Below are 21551 nucleotides of genomic sequence, written 5' to 3' on the forward strand. Positions count from 1 at the left end.
TCATCATTCTTCCTCGCCATTATATAATAAGTGCATTGAGAGAGACAATTTTCAGTTGTACTCCAGAAAATATAAATGAACAGCGGAACAAGAATATCGGGTCCTCATCTGGAAAAAGTAGCACAGTATTTGGAACGTAGTTTCACATACTTAAGGTCTTAGCAAATTGGTTCTACTTAATTTATCTGCTCTGTGGCTCTGCAAGAGTTTTACAGCTTTCTCAAGCTACAGTCTCCCATGACTTAAAAAGCACTTCTTTATATGACATTAAGAAAAACACCATGTGCACTGATGAATGCTATATGCTCATTCGGTGGTGCATCTCACATATACCCTACTGTCTGAAGTGTTAGAAGGACATTCCAGCTGCATCTTTTCAGAGACTGTTTCCATACATTCATGTACCTTAATTGAAAAGTCCGTAGTTTGCTAGGACGTGTAGCAAAATTCGTGTTAAGTTTGTGATTAAATTTAATGTTTTCATACCTTCAGAATAACCCGTTAACCCTTGAAAAAGTTGAACATTTCAGCCAAGAACCAGCTGACTCAGAAGTTGCTGTGATCTATTTGATGCTGGCCCAACAAAAGATGGTGTCATGGGGAAACCTCGTGAGTCATTTCCAATCCACCCGTGATTCCCATGGGGTGGCAAGAAACAAGTAGTGACAGAGCTCCAAAACACCCAAGGCTCCTCTCCTCCTGCCCTAGCATGCAGCGTGTTCCCATTTAACCAGCATCTGATCCAATGCAGTTTAGGACGTGGCCAGCAGGACGGTCCCCCCCACTATTTCACGAGCCGCCAAGTTTAGTGTGCATTGCAGCTGCCTTCGCTGTCCGAGCAGTCTCCTCTGCACTGCAAGAGGAATTTTACCTATAAAAATAGGCTGTAATGAATTTGCAAAAGGTGCTGAGCTGCAGCCATGGAAAACCCAAAGCAAATTTTCTCTCTTCCACATCTCATCTGAGCTTGTCGACTAACCAAGAAAAAGAGAGGCATCTCCATAAAACAGGCTCACCCACTCCAGATAGGTACTTAAGGCAGGGAAGGGAAGAACCCCTCAGATGGTGGCTTTCTCCCCAGCTGCAGAGGAAGCCGATGAGATTAGCTGCCTTAGTCTTAGCTGGTTGAAGTTAAAACATTAAATTAACTTTAAAATTAAAGGTAAATGAGAGGACTCTCAACCCAAAAGTCTAACAGACATGGCAGATAGACAGCCATCAAAAGGCATTCACAGATCACACTTTCTTAGAGGGAAACAGCTGTAGTGATGCTGCCATCATCACTACTAATGGTGCAGATGTCCACCTCCTTGGAAACTTTTGAAGCCATCAGCTTGCTCTGGCTCACGGGAAGGCCATAGAGCCTGAAGAGGCCAATGAGGGGACGCGGCCGCGATGCTCTGGCAGCCCTCCCAGGACTGCCTTCACAGATGCCACGACTACCATCAGCTGTGAAGGAGAAAGTCCTGATGGGCCCAAGGGCACTGCCAGCCTGACATTCACCCTCACTGCAACAGGGTGCAGATTCAATAGGTCCTTATTACAAAAAATAAATGCTAACCACGCTGAACAGTTCGAAGGTGCACACGTGCTCTTCCCCACTCTCCCTCTTTTGAAGGGGTAAGACGTTAACGTCAGCATTTCTATTTGAATTTTTATTCTGGGAACTTCCTCTGGTTTGTTTTGGTTATTTTTAAATAACAGAAGAAAAGATAGGAGAAAATGTCTTTATAATCCTAAACCTAAAGAATTGTCTTCAAAATGGTAAAAAACTAATGGGTTAACAGTCATTGTAATGCCCTTTGAAACATTTTTTTCAGCTACTGGAGTATGCATCCTTCAGATTTATTTTATTTCATCCTCAAGGACCTTGGTGAAATACAGTACATTGGAGGAAAAATAAGATCAAGATGTGCAGTCATTCAGGCTGTAATTAAATTTAATAGGCAGTTTATCCAGTTCATAGAAAGATGGCATAGCGGAGAGCTACACAAAGCAGAGCCTAAAGCAGGAAATCATTTTACAATAGGGTATCCATCTGGAAAAAAAGACGTTGCATGAAACCAGCAAGTGTGAACAAAATCTTCATCAGTATCATATGAGGTTACTTTATCATGCTGCAGTACCGACGACGGGAAGTTTGACATGTCTTCTATTAAGAGTAATGCACGGCCGTCTTAACAAATGTAAATCTAACTCACTATTATGCAAACTGAAGAGAAGGGGCAGTTAATAAAATACAAAATAACCAGGTGTTTTATTACACTGGATGCCAGATTCCTCAGCGTTGGAGCTAATGTGGTTTACACATCGCCTTTGAGACGCTACAAATGGAAGAGTTTTAACATTTTATTTGGTAATTAATGTGGTCTAAGTGTTATGGAAAATAGCTAGATATTTAGCAGCGTTTCTGAATATGTAAAACCAAAACTGACTCAATATCAATGTATAGGTTGAACAATAAAACACGGGGTTAATAAAATGCACGTCAGAAATGGAAACTCTGATTAAATTTGCCTGGGGATCTTCTCTAACCATGCTGTGAAAAAGATGCAGACGCTATGACTTTTCCTGAATATTTTACAGAAGCATTTTTTTGGGTGTCTTTTCCAGGAGCAGTCTTGCATGTTTTTCAGGCCTATGCACCAGCGCACATATGGTGGAACAATACTGTAATACACCCCAGTGGCATCTTTATCAGTGGAAAAGCCCAACCTTGCTATGAAATCCAATTAAACAGCCATTTTTGCCACATAAATTGATCCCATTTTTTCCATCATTTTTGTTTTTACATCGCAGGCTGCTCTATCTCCACATTAACGATACGGGATGAGGTACTCGCAGAAACATACACAGTAGCAGAATCCCTACCGTCTTTAAAATCCACTTTACAAAGGAAACAAGGCTCACAGGGGCACTCTGCCCTAATCAGGAACACTTGCTATGCCTCTTTAGTAAAAGCAGCAATGTACTCCAGCTCTGGCGAGTTCACCGAGGACCACAGCACACGCCTCTGCTCAGTCCCAGCATCGAGAGTTATACAGACAGACAGATACACGGACACCCCTCGGCGATGGCACAGAACAATAGGCATGTAACTTCTAAGCCCAGTACTTACAAAGGACAAAATGCTGCCCAGATGCAAAACCTCTTCACGTCCAGCCAGCCTGCCTGGGAGAATCCGCAGCAAGGGTCCACAGCGTCAAAATTATTTTCCGTTTTATCCTCCCCTTTATCATGGGGCTGAATGTAACAGAGCTGTAGACTTACAAATACTACCAGTCTCGAGGGACAAGCAGTATAGTTACACTCAATTATACTATAAAGTATGACATCTCCAGAGAAATTACTAAGGCACTCTCTCTTACCTGGATGACAGTAATAAAACAGATCTATTTATGATGGACTTTTGAAATCCATTACGTTTAAACAGCTTGCTGATTCTCATCATCGGCAGAACTATACTTGCCACTGCCCACCAAATGCAACTGTTAAATCAAACGACCCAGGGAATTTAATACCAGTGCTATTCTCCCATTATTTTAAGTAGACTTTTATTAACTATGCAAAGTATGGTAATTATTACAGATCGGGACACTTTTTCTTTTTAAAGAGCAGATGGATATAAAACCCCATCATTGAAAACGCTTCTCCAAAATAGTTTTTGAGCAGGTAAAAATACACAACGGAGGAAAAATACCACCATGTAACCTTTCCCTCTGGGAAATGCAAGCTGGAGTGCTCAAGAGTGAGAGGAGCCAGATACACAAACCAAATGTTTGAACAGATTTTTTTTATGACTGTATCTCTGCGAGGTCTTTTTTACTCCACTCTCTTAGAATTCTTTGCTCTTTTCAGCAACAAACAAAATAATGTTTTAAATCAGTCTGAATGCTTACGTAACTGAAGGCATACAGGGGCCACACTTGCAGAGCAGCTTCTTTCCCCTGCCATCTCTATCAGTACACAAGTGCAAAAGCTCATGAAATTCAAGTGAATCCACATCGATTCAATACGGTCACTTCTCGCTTAAAGAATTAAATAAAACCCTCTAAGGTTCCAAAAGCAATCTGTATGCTCCACAGCGTGAGTGCACCATGCTTCATGACTGCCAGCCTGCAAAACCATGCATAAAAGCAGGACTGGTGGCACTCTTCTACCTGTACTGGCTTGTTACTCTCAAGAAAAGTAGAGTGGCACAGGCTTCTAGCTCCCCTTGGACTCAGCATTTAGAAAGAGTTGTGTGCTCTCTTTTTTGACTTCTGGTCTCTGTTTCAAGTGTCTCAAAAGGAAAGATTGCCTGAGCCCTGTCATTCCATCAGCAGCAGCTGGTGGTGGTTGTCCAAGTTGTGCTCCCCTGACCAGTGCACACACCTCCCGCCTCCTGGATCCTCTGCCACTGCAGAAAGGCTTCTCCCCTACTTCTGGGCTGACTGGCAGCTGGAGATGATGACCACCCTTACTCCAGCCCTAGTGGTACTCTGTCCTTTCCACAGCTGGGCAGGGACAGTGTTCATAAAAACGAGCTCTTAACACTGAATTCCTGCCTAAAAAGCTGGAGCGGTCACCAGACCTCAGCTAGATGAGAGATTTAAATACTCCACATTTCACACGGAGACTATGGGAATGCAGTAAGAAGGCAGTATTTAGCACCACCACTATTAGTTTTGACACAGCTGTTGAAGGAAGTTGTATCACTCTCAAGGATTCATAGTAAGCCAGAAATAACTCTCTCAGTGCTATTTTGTTGTAGCAACTTGCATAGTACCAAGCCATGACAAAGCAGCAGGGACTTCAGCCACGTGCAGCGAACTGCTGTGGACTTCCAACAGACCGACGATCTAAAAAAGAAATCTCTTTCCCCAAGCTGTCCGATCTGGCCTGAGATACGAACGACCAATATCTAGCCTCAGACAGCGTGGTCACGTCACGGTTAGTCAGGACCCATAGACAGACTAGATTTATCCATTTATTACTTAGGAGTAAGGGCTCTGAAATTCCAACAGGGACATAAACTCACCATGGGGGTCAGGAGGAACCCAAGGACAAAGGCGTCAGCGGTGGGTGTGATACGCAAGACGACCCTCTCCAATTTCATCCACTTCTATCATTTCAAGAGCTAAAATATTAATGATATTTAAGCATCCAATACATAATGCAAGAGTATAGGTGCCCAGGTTTATCTTTCAGCCCTTCAGGATCTTTGGCCATTACCAGTACAAAGTACCATCACACCACCTGAGTGCACTCCTCTAAATCAGAGGTAACACAAAAGTATGTGCCAGCACGCCGACGCTGGGAGGTGTACCAACAGATCATTCTGGGATAGCTAGGCCGTTTGCAACGTGGCCTGCAAGCAATAAACTCTGGCACGCATACCAGCCTGGCTACGCATCCCAGCTGCGGACATCCGATCACCTCTTCTGCAAGGCATAAACTCACTGTCTTTGAACTGGGCATATTTTTTCACGCTTGTTCAGGAAGCACTCTTGCATTTGCAGGAGTGTGAGAGCCTGTTTGGAAGATTTTATTCCCTCCAAGATGAGGATGCAACTGCACATACTGAGAGGAGGGGTGGAGGGCATTAACCCAGGAATTTCCTTGAAAAAACACACTATGGATTCCACTGTCTCCAGCTTTTTGCCTTTGGTTATGTCACCAGCTGGCTGCTTTTAAGCTTCCAGCCTTGCATGCTGCACTAGTCCCTGGGGGTCTGCCTGTACAATATTTACCAGCATGCCTACCTGACTGTACTGACTACATCTCACCCGAGCAGGGCTAGCACCAGAGAACCAGGCAGAGGACAGGCACCTTCCCCAGTACTAACCATTTAATGTGGCTCTCAAAATCAAACGTGAATAAACATTTGTGAAAATACTTCCAGCAACATGAAAAACATGCTTTTTTCTAACATCACACTTGCACTTAAATACAAAGACTTACACCTAGACCTCAGACTTTTGAACCTTGCACTTCGTAAATAGATGAGTATGCCTTAAAACAGCAACCTGCTTGCTAAAACAGTGAATATTGATGCCACACAAGGATTTGCCTAGACCACTCTCTGAAACACTTGTTTCAGCAGCAGAGCATTTACTCAAAACAGAGAGCAATCCAGTGACAGAGGTATTTCACCTGGCCTGTGGGGCTTGGTCCCAGATCTCTGGGGCTGGAGGACAAGGACCATGGAGGCAGACTCCTCCAGCCACGCCACTCCTGAACTGGTCTCAGCAGCGAAAGCACATGCTCGACTACTTCAGGACCTAGTGCACATCCCTCTGAAACAGCCAGTGCTGCTACAACCAACAGCAAGAGCAGGCCCAGCACAGTCATTCCTCTACCAACAAGACACTAAACACTACCTAACAGTTATATTTTAGCATGCCTTTTATTACTGCATTTGCAAATTTGACATTGATTTTTCTCTCTGAAATCAATACATATCGCTAACCTTCCCTTTGTTTAGCAACATATATATATATATAAAAATTATTTTCCCAAATCACCCTCCAGAGAAACTCCCACAACGCTGAACTTCTTGATGGGAGGCTGATTTTTCATTTCTAAAAGCAGAAGACATTTTTGCTGCTTTGTGGTATTTCAGTACACTGGAAGAGGAATAAACTGCAAATGAGCATTTTGGAAACTGGCTTATTTAGACATTTCATATTTTCCTTGACCTTGGTAGCTTTGGGACTGTCACCAGTAATCCAGCAGCATTTAAGAACTCTACACCTACGAAGCTGTAATTTGCTGACGCACAAGCAGAGAGCATGTCTTTGGAAGCCAACAAATTTCTAATGAATGATGGCATGTAATTGACTCATGGACTCCAGGCTTGTCTCTTGGCTGGATTAATCCTTCAGTCTTTCACAACACCACTAACAAATTATTATAGTTAAGTGCAATTTCTCTTCTCCAGCATGCATTTGCGTGCATACCTGTGTTCCTTGGCTAAGGAGGTGCAAGGAGTGCATCTATTTAAAACATCTGAAGCCTCCAATGCAAAACTCACATCATGCAGGCATATCCAGAATGTAAATGTCACAAACTATACTTACTGTAGTGTATTTTCCCAGCTGACAGAGCGACGGGAAGGTTTCCTGGTGAGCTTTTCGGATCTTCTCAGTGAGATCATCCAACTCTGCTGTCATTTCATAGTTTTCTGTGGACTCCTGCTTTGAAGGTTCCTTCTTCTTTTTGTTCCTATCATTTCTGACAGCTACAGAAAAAGCAGAGACACAGATCTCATGTGGTTATTCACATCACCCCATGTTGCTTTTGTCGCTCTACTTCAAAACACTGCAAAATGCTTTTATTTTAAACATAAATTATTTTAAGTGAAGATAAAAATGTTATACACACAGAGAATACTAATGCAAGCTTAATTACTTAATTGTAAGAATTCAATTTAACGGGTAATGAGGAAACCAAAGTTTCATAGATGCTTGTAGTCGACGTGCCATCACACTCTTATAGTATCTACCTTCCGAGAAAGTCTACTGCAACTTCACATGCACTCTAAATGTCTCAGTAACTTTGTGAGGTGGGATTTTTCCGTTGTACCATTACAGCTGTGCACAGTGAATGGCTAAGTCCTCTGCAGCGATGCAGCTGGTATTTCATTGGATGTGAACAACACTAAAAAAAGACAGCAACTGTCTGTCCTCTTAAATCTCTCAGTACGGAAGGGAACAAAACTCATACTAATACAAAATGCACCAAGCAGAAGTTATTCAAAGGGAGAGTTAAATGTGAAAAGAGTAAATGAAAGAAGATGAAACACGTTAAACTCAAGATCTGAAGATCAAAGGAGAAGCATAAACACTTGAAAGAGTAAAAATGGCAGCAAAGCTATCTAGAGTTGCTTGCCATCTGCTCCTGCACTCAGATCAGCCGTCCACCTTCCCCTGGCCATGGGGGATTACTGGAAATGTGCATTGTGCAGCACTCGTGCTGTAATTGATTTCCCACATATTTGTGTTTTGTAATAAAATATGACAGCTGCTCCATCACCATGCTACTCTTTGTTCTTTTAATGAAAATAGCTTAATTTTACAAAACGTGCCCAGGAGATAAGTCTACGTCCGCAGTATTGCCAGTACTTGTGAACTTTATCAAGAGGCTTGTTGTTAGCTAAAGCTAACATCTTAAGCATAACCAGATGCATAAGGCTTTACAACAAAGCCAAGCAAAATCAATTCCTCTCCCCAAAGACTCCGTGTCAATATTAAACACCCTGAAGACAAAATGTTATTGGACAAATAAACCCCATCCTAACGTTCACTTGTGTCCAAAACCTCATGATATTTAGATGCACAGCAGAATGGGCGATGCCCAGAGCCACTCCTTGTCAGCTCTTTTCCCCTATGGATTCCCTAGACCCATTTCCACATCTTCTGTGGGTGCTTCCTACACACCTGTGAACAACAAATGAACACAAAGAGCAGCCAAATGGTGAATATTTCAGGAGAAAGAAGAGGTGTTGAGCCAGTCTCACCTACAGTATCTGTTCAAGAATGAATGACACACAGTTGGATTCATTTTCCTATGGGCGTCCTTTCTGAGAGAAAATTAAGAGTGACATGGGAAAACTGTGGGCAGGGAAAGCAGCAGAATCAGGGGCATCTACAGAAATAATATGTGTAACAGAAAACAAGGGACAGATGCAGTGAATATCGTTGCTCTTTCACGAGGCCATTAGGCATGTACACGATGTGATGAATGGCTCTGGTTTTCTCACTAAAGGTTTGACTTTGCAGCTGAGAGAACTCTGACCCCTATCCAGCAGATATTTTAAGGATGAACTTGACTTTAACTGTGTGAACAGACCCGCACTGAAGTCAGTTACGCCTCTGCTGGGTCAGGGCTGGGATGCTGAGCTCCCCACCGGATTAAAGCCTAATCTCAAACACCATCAATTCTGGTGTCTGGAGTAACACAAAGGAGGCCAGGAAGGGTGGACTAAAAAGGTACCTTCTTGTGAAGGTTCAATGCTACCAGCGTAGTCAGGTTTAGGATGGGGCGGGTTGGGTCCCCCCTCCGCTTCCTTTTACAAATATTCCCCTGAAGCCAATGCTCTGATTTGTTCGCTGGACCCCAGGGCAGAGTGCAAGTACAGTCTCTTGCACTGAAAAAACATCCAGGACCCACACGTACCTCTGAAGTGCTCCAAACTGCCACCTCAGAAGTAAAGCCTAATCACTGCTGTACTTGAGAGATAAAAGAGCTCCTTAGAGTATTATGTAAACTCCTACACAACCGCAAAGAGCAATAAGCTTTTGTAATAAAGCTCCATTTACTTATAGCTCTACGAGCTGATTGACAAATTTGCCAAACAGGAGGCCTCAGCAACTACTTATCTCAATAGCTTTGAACTCCTTGTGGAAGACAAACACGTTAGGCCAGGCTTCGAAGCAGCTGCCAGGAGCTCCCAGAGACCAGAAGGTAACCCCAGCAGGAACCACGCCACACTCCCGTGCCACCCCGGCACAGCTCCCTCTGCAGCTGTACCTCAAGTCCCTTCCCCTCCCCAAAGGCCACTAGAGGAACAGCTGCTGGTCAATCCACATCATCAAACTGGCCCAGCTCTGTCCTCTTTCTTTTTGGGTGCAAATCACTAAAGGGTAGGAAGAGGAGAATTAACACATCCTGAAGACTAGGAGCAGTTTTTGTTCATTGTTACCTTTTTTCTACAATTCCGACAGCCTTTATAATAATGCTAAAACCTGAATAACATTTATCTTCTTGGTTTATGTATACCTTTTACATTTCCTACATTTGTCTTTGCTAAGTCTGCGTAAGACACGGCAATGTTTCTATATTCCCTGTAAGATAACACAATAAAGTGCCGACATATAACACCCAGGCTCCAAAAATATAAAGAATTTCAATAACGTTGAACTATTATGCACATTCAACTACAACTATAATTCAGTACAAAAAAAAAGAGAGAAACAGATTAAGACAACAATACGTTTAAAAGAGTTAAATAAAAACATATAAACACACATTTACCCAGTAAATTTAAAAGCCATCACTGCCCTGGGAACAGGAACTGTCACACCGCATGTGGGAAGGGTTTTGGATTACAGCTTATGCTTACATTACATAAATCACACCTTTTTGTATCTCGATCTTTACATGCATATGATCACATCAATCCCCGATGCAATTTCACTGCCTTTTAATGATGATACGCCAGTGATGAATCTGTGTCACAGTTAATGCTGCGGTAGAAAACTCAGGTTATGAATTTCATTACTTGTGCACTAAATTCTGACTCAGTGGCTGCATTATTTAGGAGCTCCCGACAGGGGACAGTATGGAAGCTCTCTTGCCCTGCGTGAAATACTGGAAGTTAAAAAAACCTAAGAAAACAAGTAAGGTGGTGGCTTTGGGAAAGAGAATGAAAAAAGGCGTATCTTGATATGTGAGGAAGCCACATCTCAGTGCTGCTCAGATGGCTGAGCGACGCACGCCCATGCCTGAGCACGTCTGCTTCGATCCATCTTCCCATGACAGTTTCCCTGTCCCCTCGACACATATGCCAGGACTTGCACTTCCCCACCCAGAAACCTCCAGGCAGCCGCGGCAGGGTTCGTGAGCTGGCAAAGGTACTTTCTGTTGCTTTAGGTTTAAGGATCAGCCCCTAGCCTCAAACATTCACCCCTCTAACCTGACGGCAGAGGGGCCGAACACCATCTCGTGTCCCATCCTGCCTGTTCTCCTCACCCCAGGTTTGCCACTGCTTTCCTTGGCCTCAGACACATTGTGCCTCTTCTGCTTGAAGCGATGGGCAGGGCACAAAAGCTGCAGGAGGGAAGGATGCATTTTTCAAGAAAAGCAGGGCCTGCTGTAGATGAAACTATGTATAGGAAAGACACAAACAGCTTCTCTCGGAGGACCCCAACACTCTCATTTAGCAACCACGCAGCAATTCTCCTGCTTGAGCGGGATCATTTCAAGCGTGTCACAGTGCTGGGAATCATCCAGTCTTAAATTCAAGCCCCTCAGGTCCACCAAACTTAGTCACTGCTTGGCCTGTGAAGAGTCTGGGATCCAGCCCAAGAGATTTAGGCAGTTTCTAGATAATCAGGTAAAATTATGGAATAGCTAGTGTTCGTACTCCCCTCTGTCACAGGTGGTACAAACATGTCCAGGGGAGAAGAACCTGTAGCTCACAATGCAGTTTTTCCAACTACTTGCATAACCTCTGCTTCTTCAGATGCCCGGAAGATAGTTAGACAGCACCTTTCATATATTATAATGATTAATCAGCTATAAATTCATGACTTGAAGTGCTATCACTGCAGTTTTGCCTCTTGAAGATCCTCGTGACCTTTGAAGAGCTCTGTGTACTAGTTAGCTGGTTTTGTTCCTGTAAGGACAACTACTTGTGTTTCCAGTTAGTTTGCATTCCTGTAAAACCACACTTCTCTTGTCCCTAAATATTTTGGAAGTTACTTGTTAAGCTAACAAATCTCAAAAGCACCATAAAGCACAAAGAGCAAGTCAGTAATTGCACAGCACTGGGCACAACATGGGTTTTCAAAAAGACTCCTTTTGTTTGTGAATGTTGATGAGAAGAAAAATAGGAGGTGAGCTGAGGCAGGACCGCTGCAGACCTGCCAACTCTCCCCTTCAGGCTGAGGCTTGCTCTCCTGTGCCTTGGGAAGCCATCCACCTCTTGCCAAACACCAGGCAGCCTGGGCTGCTCGACATTACAGGCAAATGGTGCCAGACGTGGGCGGTGGGGCCACTGCACCCAGGGCTCCCAAGAGCACCAAGCTGCTTGCTAGGGTGGAAACTCGCAAGTCTCGCACAGCTCCTTTATGCTCTGACTTCTCCAATTCCAGCAGCAGCTGCTAAAAATTTCTAATTCTGGCAGAAGTTAGCAGCTGTGGAAAATTTCAGTCAAATACGCAAATTGCTTACTTATTGCCATTACCAAGTTTGATCCATCGGGATACATGTGTCCCCTCCCCCCCCACCACACGTCACCCTTGTCCCCATAACTCTTCAACAGACTGTGCTCATGGTAACAAATGGCAGTCCATAAGGACATCTTTCACAACAGTCACCTTGGAAAACCTCGAACCAAGGGAAACTTAGCACCTTCAGTGCCGCTGCTGCTGCACTGGGCTTTCTGACCCCATGGACAAAGCCAGCACCCAGCTGCACATCACATGTGGCTCAGTGCCTGGGAGCTGGAGGAAGCAGACACAGAGGCGAGGTACTTCAAGGAGATCTATTTTCCCAGCTCCAACGTAAGAAAAGCAACAAAACCACCACCTTGAAAGCAACACAATCACGCTTGACAAACTGACGCACCAGCAATTCCGAACGGTAAGGCTCCTGTCCACATTTTAACAGCAATGCAATTGCAAGCCAAACAGCATTAAAATACACAGAACACCAGGTAGTTATAAATAGATAGGTTTTTGTAGGTCGTGACTTCCAGATGAAATAATGTTTTCTTTTAGGCAAAACTGCTCAGTCTTTTTAAAAGAACAGGAAACTATCTTAAAACAAATTCCCATGCCAAAACTGAGCTTTGACATATGGAGAACGATGGGAAGCTAAGCACGTTTCAAACACAAAACTCTCCCTTCTACTGGACAAAGCCAATAACAAGTACAGAGTCATGTAAGGGGCTTCAAGTACAAAACCAAAACACATTGAAACCTGCATATTTTGTTGGTGATTCAGAGAAATCAACCATGTCAGCTGTCGGGTACAACTGCCACAAGAAAACATCTCGATTTCAGTGAGATAGTATCTCTCTACAGACTCGTATCAAAATTAAAAGGGAGCACAGAGAAACAATCATGGAAGAAATTTCATAAGCACCTGGCACACTTATCATTTTTCCCCAGGCACAGAGCGAGCACATGTATTACAGAATTCAAGCCCGTCCCCGGTTTCCTGTTAAGAAATAATGTTCAGCTACGGCAAACGTGCCCTGGCCAGTGCGCCAGGACCCCCAGTTCAACAACGGGGGAAAGCACCACAAGCTGGGAGGACATCGTCCTGCCAGCTGCCTTCACGTACGCTGGCTCTTCTAGCCACTAGTGGTATTTTTTTCTTTTTGACGAAAGTGAATCTGAACTCAGCCTTACAGCTTTGTATTATTCATTATATAATTGCTATGTTTTATTAGAAATATGATCTATTATAACCTTGAATATGGTAACTTAAATGACATTGAAAATTTGATTATTCTGATTATTAGAGAAGTGAGAAAGGTACTAAACATTTGTAAGGCTGATAATCAATCAGTGTATCCATCTGAGTGCAATAAAAATCAATCAGGAGCTAGTGCGTTTAAATCTAATTTTTTAAGCATGACATTTTCTTCTGAGTTTCTTTTTTAAATGTCACCCTCTTCTACAACAGTGATTGATTCTATCCCCAGGGACAGTTAACTCCAACTGTTTTATTCATTGCACTGAGCTCTTGTATCCACAGTCTTTTCTAAATATCAAATTAATGACAACAATAATATTTTCATCAAAATGTGAAATTCGGAAATACACATTCATGGAATCAAAACAGCAAGAAGCACAACAGTACATTTAAATCAGTTCAAATATCAGGGACCTTTTAACTAGCAAGCAGTGTATTTTAACACAGAAAATGGTGGAATTTTGTGTCTCTCCAGCTCTCTTCTTCTCCCCCACCCCTAAAATAGAAGGGCAAGGATTTGCTTGTTTAAAACATAATTCATTTAGAAATGTTTCAGCAGTGAACAATGAATCACTAGCTATAGGGAGTCCGTGAGTAATTACTTATGCCTCCAAAATAACCTTATTAGGCTATTGTAAGTATAGGGGAGACCTTTGATACCTATAGCCTAAGGGCCTCTATTTTTCCATTCATGCACAGGGGATTTATATGGTTATATCCTATTATAACCGAGGAAAGCAACACATCTCCCATTTATGTATGAGGATAACTGTGGGGTTAATATATCAAGAACTGAGTTATAAGAACAGGTTTCATTATATGAATGAATGATACAAATGGATGCTCTACAGCTTTTTTTAACTGGTCTGAAACTTGATCTGTGGTTTCAAGGATTCCATCAGCCTGAAAATTTTATTTTTTACATGAAACTTGGCACCTGCTATTGTCACATCCCTGAAATATTAGTAGATGTAATGAGCAAAAAAGGAGTTTCTAGTCCCTTAAAGAAAAACAATACTAACTGAACTCAGACGTAGGACCGAAACTGGAAAGCTAATGCAGAATAACAGGCTGAGAAAAATACCTCTTCAAGATAGCTGAAAAGTATAGCTTTGGTATTCTTTTTAAAAAATATTATTTTAAATTATTATTTGTATTGTTTCACTTTAGTATCATTTAAGAGGAAAGATCTTTTTTTTTTTTTTACTTTCTTTTTCATTTTAAGACATCTGGAAGCAAAACCAGCAGCTATCATACTTTGGGTGTCTAGAACCACCAATCCAAGACCCCAAACTGCTGCTGAAATAAAAAAAAAAATAGTTCTAAAGGCAGACTGAATGTTGCAGAAGGCTCTATGAAGTGCTTCAGCAGGAAAGAAAACCCCAAAAGCCCATACCCTGTTTGCAGGTATATGAAAATACCGCTAATGCCCATGTTTATATTGAGTGTAGTATTTCAGGACTAGTTCAAGTTCTGCAGAATGTGCCAAACACAGTAACTGCCGAGAGAATAAAAATCACAACTCCAGAAATACAAATGAAAACACCCCGCCCCCCTCAAAACAGTTCCTAAGAACAAATCAAAACCTCAGAAGTTGCAAAAACAGACAGACAGCAAACAAGTGGAACGAAACTGGAACAAAATGTGGTTTGCAGCATGTGGGTGTGGGCAGGCAGAAAGGACAGCAAGGGGAGCAGCTGAGTCAGAGCCAAGGTGTACAGGGTACAGGATCTATACCAGGGACTGAAACAAAAGCAACTCCTTGGTTTCCTTTACCATCTCCCTACGTATTGCAATCGAAGTGGGTGGAGAGACGTGATTATACATTTAATGATAAACTGTTTAAATAGCATTTGTCCTGTGATTCCATTTTCAAAGTGCTTTAATATCATCAACTAATTGCCAGTGTGAAATAGGACAATCCACATAGGCTTAGCAGCTGAGGCTTAAAAAGCTAGTGAAGGTTGTTAGTACTAACAACTGCAGGCAGAATAAATCACTAACATTTCCCATGAAGGCCCACCAATATATCTGCAATGGATATAGCCATACACATTGACTAAAACAAAATTTACTCATTGATATGTTTCCATCTGTATTTCACATAGGCATCACCTCAAGTTACTTAATGTAGCCAGAAATTCCCATCTGCAAGACAGAGCATCTCCATAGGCATGTCCCACAACATCCCTGTGCATCTTGTGGTGCTGTTGAATTATTCTACACATCTGCCCTTCCCTCCTCGTTCATGCCTTATCCAAGCTCTCTTAGTATTCTGCATGAAATCAGTCACTTCCTTACTCTAAATGTAAAGCCCACAATTTATAAGACCTACCATACCACCTGCAACAGGTTTGCAGAGTAACAGCATCACCCGGTGGATATTGCCAGTTATCCCTTTCCCTGTTCAAGTGCAGGAATGGGAAGGAGCTGTGGGAATCAATCGCTCCACCTGGGGAGGTTTCCCAAACTCAGAGGGCTTCTGTGGGTAACCCGCTGTGAAGTGCCAGCCTACGGACGAATCCCCAAGAAATTAAAACTCTCAGGGAAACAAAAGTATTGTACTTACTATCTACTGTTTTGGCTGCCCAAATCCCATTGGATTTACTGCTAACTACTGTGCCAGTCTAGCTAAAATTCTGCATACAGCTGGTTAAACTGAAATACTCTGGGGAACAGGAGGCTGGCTTTTCTGGAATTGCAGTGTCGTAACATATTAGCTAAAAATACACATGACCAAAACCACAATGTGATTATTCTTTCTCATCCTTATAGTTTAAGTGACCAAGTGCATATACAGCAGTTGAAAAACACTTCTAAATACTCAGCATGAAATTAAATTTCTATTAAGCTATAGTGCATTTGTTTTTTACCATAGGCTGGGTAAAGAAAAAAAATCCCTAATTTTCAAACTGAACTTCAGTCAGAAATCACTGAGATACCATTAAATCTGTCTCATCTGATTTTAACTGTTCAAGTGCCCTTTCCAGCTACCTTCTCAAAGCAACTGCCCTTTTGAGCTACAATCTTGAAGCCTGGTACACTAACTTTATGGATAGCCAATTACAGGTAAAAATATCCTGAACCTGACCTTTCTCTCCAAGGTCATCAAGAGGTAAATCAGTGTACTCATCTACAGATATTACATTAATTTCTCTTAGGAGACAGTCATGGTAGTACGATGCCTCGCAACTGGGAGAAACTGCAGTTATCCAAAGTCATCAATTCAATTTGTTGGGTATTAGCCAGGACCGCTGATGGCCAGGGAAGTGCATGGCTGTAAACTAAGAGCAGACACTGCACTCTATTCCTGCCCACTGCCTGGCCTGACTGTAGCACTTCATACACTTCAACCTGCTGTGGCTATTTTATTTCCTGCGCAGAAGAAAAGAACACGACTTGCTTTTTACTTAACTGGAAAGCTACCTACCATGACAAATTGCAGCCTTTCCTGACAATGCTGTTAACAGACTCCCTTAACAAAACAACTTTCCATAATACGCACATTCTTTCAATGTAATGAATGAGTCTCAGCTACAGGATAAATTCTGATTACGTATGATAAGACTGACTTTACAGGACAGCAAATGGGAAGGCTATGAAAAAAAGAAAGTGAGCTAGAGGACCCCTTTGCTTTGCCCACGTGCAGTTGCTCAGTACCCAGGGCAATGGCTCCCCAGAAGGAAAAGCAGAAGTTCAGGAGCAACGTCAAGACTGCGTGCCACCTGCATTTCTCCCTTTTATTATGGCTGGTTTCATGCGGTGAATACAGTTAGGCTTTCCCCAAACAGGATTCAACCCTGTGTTATTTACCAGAATTAAAAAAAACAAACCAGCCCCAACTTATCACCACTGCTGTTTTTGTCTTGCAGTGTTGCTACTCCACTGATTGCAGCAGAGTCCTATTAGTGTAAAACTACAGTAGCGTAGTGGGAGATCAGGTCTAATATCTATATCTGCAGATGGATAACACCGCATTCATACCTAAGTTTCATTTCTTTGTTTTGCCCCCAAGGCTAAATTTCACATTTGTACCTCCTAGTGCCTTGTGCAATTGTGTGAAGGTGCATCTAGCGAGAGAGCTGCCAACTGACAACACATCTGAAGAGGCTTGCGTGCGCAGTGTACTTCATCAAGCACAAAGAACACATTGCCTCCTGCAACCGTAAATTGAGCTCATGAAGGCAGAGGAACAGTTGTTTCAGGCACGTTTTAAGAAAGGAAGTCATAGTCTTGAATCGCAGCATTAGCCTGCGTTACAGCCTCAGCAGCTTGCAGCCCTGGCCTCCCACTAGGCCAGGGATAATAAAAGCAAAGAAATAGCTCAGCTAGTATTTACCTATTCCTCTGAAGCTAACACGGAAAACACGCCATTATGAACTTAACACAAATTCCTTCCTAAGGGCAAAGGCTTGTTGATACTCCTACTGAAAAAAAAAAAAAGAAATAAAAAAAATATTAGGATCAGGAGGTTATTTCCAGCTCTCAAAGCACCAGGGCTGACCTCCGAAGTGGTGGGCAGGGGACACACAGGGTGTGCAGCTCCACAGCCATGCTCAGCCTCCCTGCCCAAGCTCCCCTGCTGGCCAGCTGGAGCTGACACCGAAGGACCTGCTCCACCAGCAGAGGCAGCCCAGGTGCAAGAAAAGGAAACAACCGTATTACTCAGCCAGGTGGACCTAAAAGCACCAGAAGATCAGCCAAAAAATGTACCGTTAAGTCTCACATCGCTGTGCAGTCCAACGCAGCTGGTGGGCATGCATCTGCACCTGCTGGTGGGCTTGATCTGCAGCTGTGTTAGATTATTTAATTAACAGTGCCTGTCATTAAACTGTTTTGCCACATTACTAAAAGAAAGGTTTCACCAAACAGTTAAATAACATGCTCAAACAATACTATTGCATCTTACTGCATTTTAGCATGTTGTTTACTTCCTCTCTCTTCCCAAAAGCTGAGCAATTGGAATAAAAAAATCTGCAAATTTGTTGTTGGGGTGGGGAACTTCTTTATTCTTTTAAGATTACATCGTCCTTTCTTCACAAACTGTAACCTAAGGAGAAAGAAAGGAATGAGGTCAGGGGACTTCTTTTTCTTTCCATCCGCAGGATTTTGGGAAGGTCAAGCCAAGCCAAGCCAGCCAGCTGGCCAGCCAGCTCTGGGAGTGCCGGGCTGGCAACGTCACCAGATTCCCGTAAAAGCCTTGCTGAAGCTGGCTGCTGACACAGGTAAAGAAGTTTATTCACTTTCAGCTTTAGCGCCTCACTGCCCATCCTGACTCGCTACACTGGTAAGCTGAGGCACTTGAAATGTCTCTGCCTCCCAGGTTTTTCTCCAGGCAGGACATCCCTTTCCACCCGTGCATGGCAGGACTCTGCGCTGAGGCCCAGCAGGGATTAACCCACAGCAGCCGAAGCCCCCACTCGCGCCCCGGATCTCCACGCCTGGGGTAGCAGCAGGCTTGAACGCAATTCTTCAAAGCAAACGTGCCTGGGAGACAACGGCTGTTGCTTGTGTGTTTAATAAATACTGCTCCATCCATAATTCACATGCAGAAATACTGCTTTTCATCTATTAATGCAGGCTCTCCAGACATCTGTACTCCTGCTTTATGTAGCGGCAGAAGCATCATGGTATTACGGGGTCGAATTCCCTTTACACACCTGCAGCAACCTCAGCTGTTTTAGCACTCACGTTATGACATGAATCACTCCACAAGCCTGCACCTAATTATCAGACTGTCTATTTTGATATATTTTATCCGTTATGTACAATGCCAAAGACGTTCTTTAAAATATGTTCCAGCTACTCTTTCATATAAAAATCCAACCTGCTTTCTTGTCTGGGACTTAAGTTCTGAAATAGCCGGAGTAAGTGGACCAGATTAGTTAAAAAAGAAGGCATGCTATTAACTACAGGACTGGCTTAAAGAGCTTAATTCTGCCAGACAGGGTCAAGTAGCATCAAATCCTGATTTCTCCGTAAGATCTTTTAAATATCCCCAGTAAAGCCAGCACATAACCTTTTTACATTAAGCGCTTTCACAGTACACCAGACCAGCCTGATATAGTGATCATACAAGGAGCAAAGCAGATACTTGTTTCAAGAAAACAGCAAGACACTAAAAAAAGCAGCCATTTTTATTGTTGATTTGAAATCAAAGCGATTACTGAGGCCTCTGCAACTTCCAGCAAAAGACTTACTGCACACAAGGGAGTTCATTTTGAGAAGGCGAAGAGGCAGCAGGTCATCACAGAGTTAACTCAATAAAATAATAATTTCTACTTGGATAAACTGACCTAGTTTTCCCAGACTTCTCTATGAAAACAAAGGATGCAACTTGGATGTGAGATGACGTCTGAGAGGGAAGCCAAGGGCTGGGCAAAGAGTCTGAATTCCACACACAGCTGGTCCTCAACTAAATGACAGTGGTGGTCCCCAGCTGACATTACAAATGACAATCCAGCATAAGATTAACTGGCATTGCTAGTGGTTTCTACCCCCATCTTATCTCATTGATGCCAACAGCAAATCTTTCATGTCCTTCAGCAGTGTGGGATTGGGCCCTGAACGCATCATACATGGGTTCGGTACCTCCTTCCAGCTAGGATCGTCTTCTCCAAGACTATAGCAAGCGCCTGATGCAAGATGCACTTACAAAAGACATTTTTATGAGGTCCTCAGGATATTGTTCCTGGGCTACAACCTCCATGGGAAGCACTGGCTGAAAACTTGGATTTCCAAATCTGAGCTTTGTTCAATTCCTGAAAGAGCCCATGAACATCCAGCTCCCCAGCCAGCTGCGGAACTGCCCCCGAGCCCCAGGCTGCGTGGCAGACACAGCACAGGCAAGTCTGCCAGGGCTGGGACGCACAGCATGGAGGACAGGAACCAACAAGAATTCTTCCCGGCCCCCCTCGTAATAACTCATCCTGAGTTTATGCAAACCTGAACACAATGCGATGCTGACAACTGCTCATTTTGGGATTCAACCCAGCGTTATTTTTCAGCAAAGCTCTGTTGTGCTGGAACACCTCCAGCCAGCTCAAGTTCAACAATTTGCCCAGAAAAAATGTTCAATGAAGGGGAAACATAAAAGTATGCATAGAAAGAGGCCTGACTCCCTCTCTCTTCTAATCCATCACATAGCATTAGAGATTAAATACTCATTAAAAATATATATAATAAACTGTTAAAACAGGACATCTAGTGATTCCTCTTAATTGCCTTGCTCTTCCCACACCCTGGTTTCTAGGGAATATTTTAAAAATGTTCCTCCTCCAATCTGCAAGACCCGTTTACCATAGGGTTCTCTCTCCACCTCGTTCCCCCAGCCAAGAAAGAAGACCCCCAAATGCATGGGGCTTAATACTGCATACCCTGTGGGAGGCAGCTGATGTATATGTTCATGCCTTGCCACGCATAAATTCTAGTAGGAATAATGTTCCTAAAAACCCACGTGAAATAGCTGTAACTGACCTAGAAAACAACAGGAAAAGTTGCCAAGAAAACGCTTTGACTCTCTCTTTAGGACAAGCAGGATTTAAGCCCTCAGCAGAATTAAAGAAGTCAAATATTTCTGCTTATTCTCTTCCTTCCCTGTGTACTTTTCACTTTGTTATGGCAGAGGGTTGAACATAATGGGGTTTCTTTTTGTTATTAACAACTATCCTCTTGGTTTTATTTGTTCTCTTTTTTTATTATTTGCACTCCTTTTCAAATTAAAATTATTTTCTGGATGTTCTGATCTAGTAGCAGCATTCACCTAAAGAGGCATCCAAAGAGGGAAAAAAAAAGTATGCATTGAGGTTCTCTTCCAAATTATAGAAAGGGGTAAACTGAGCATCCTTCTTTTAGAAAAATGCTGTCAAAAGACTCTTGAACTAACACTTCTCCATGTCACTTGTTACAGGGATCTGGACTGTACAAATCTGATCCCTGAGCTCCTCAATGGGATAACCAGGTGGCGTGGCACTGTACAACCAAACACACACTGAGCTTTGGGAATTCCACACCCATCTTCATGAGACATCTAATTTGAAACACAAGAGCCCCAGCTTGCTCCCTGTCCAACAGAGGCACACCAATACTGTCGAAGAGCAACTCAAGCTTCACTACATCTAATGCTCCATCTTTTAGCATCAACAATTCTTCTGTACCAGAAAAAAACCTACCCTGATGACATTTCAGAAGCTACACTATTTTTAGTGGCTCTTCCCTGTTGCCTCTCCACTAGAATCAAAACAAACTGCGTCACGGATCACCTAGAAGAAGCATTATGGCAAGAAAATCAGGGGGGAGACGGTCCTTGTATGTAAGGAGCAGCTCACACAGCTACAGTACAGCCAGGGATGATGAACATGCAA

The 21551-nt window shown here is 42.9% G+C and overlaps 1 protein-coding gene across 7 annotated transcripts in view; it reads right to left on the minus strand.

Moving 5' to 3' along the window:
- Positions 1 to 21551, minus strand: part of RARB (retinoic acid receptor beta) — a 334498-nt gene that overhangs the window by 14749 nt on the left and 298198 nt on the right. For all 7 annotated transcript variants that reach the window (XM_055706733.1, XM_055706735.1, XM_055706734.1 and 4 more), the window contains one exon: positions 7062 to 7222. In XM_055706733.1, the coding sequence (XP_055562708.1) occupies positions 7062 to 7222 (161 nt within the window). The remainder of the gene's footprint in view (positions 1 to 7061; positions 7223 to 21551) is intronic.

The sequence above is a fragment of the Falco cherrug genome, chromosome 4, assembly GCF_023634085.1.
Source record: "Falco cherrug isolate bFalChe1 chromosome 4, bFalChe1.pri, whole genome shotgun sequence".
NCBI classification, from domain to species: domain Eukaryota; kingdom Metazoa; phylum Chordata; class Aves; order Falconiformes; family Falconidae; genus Falco; species Falco cherrug.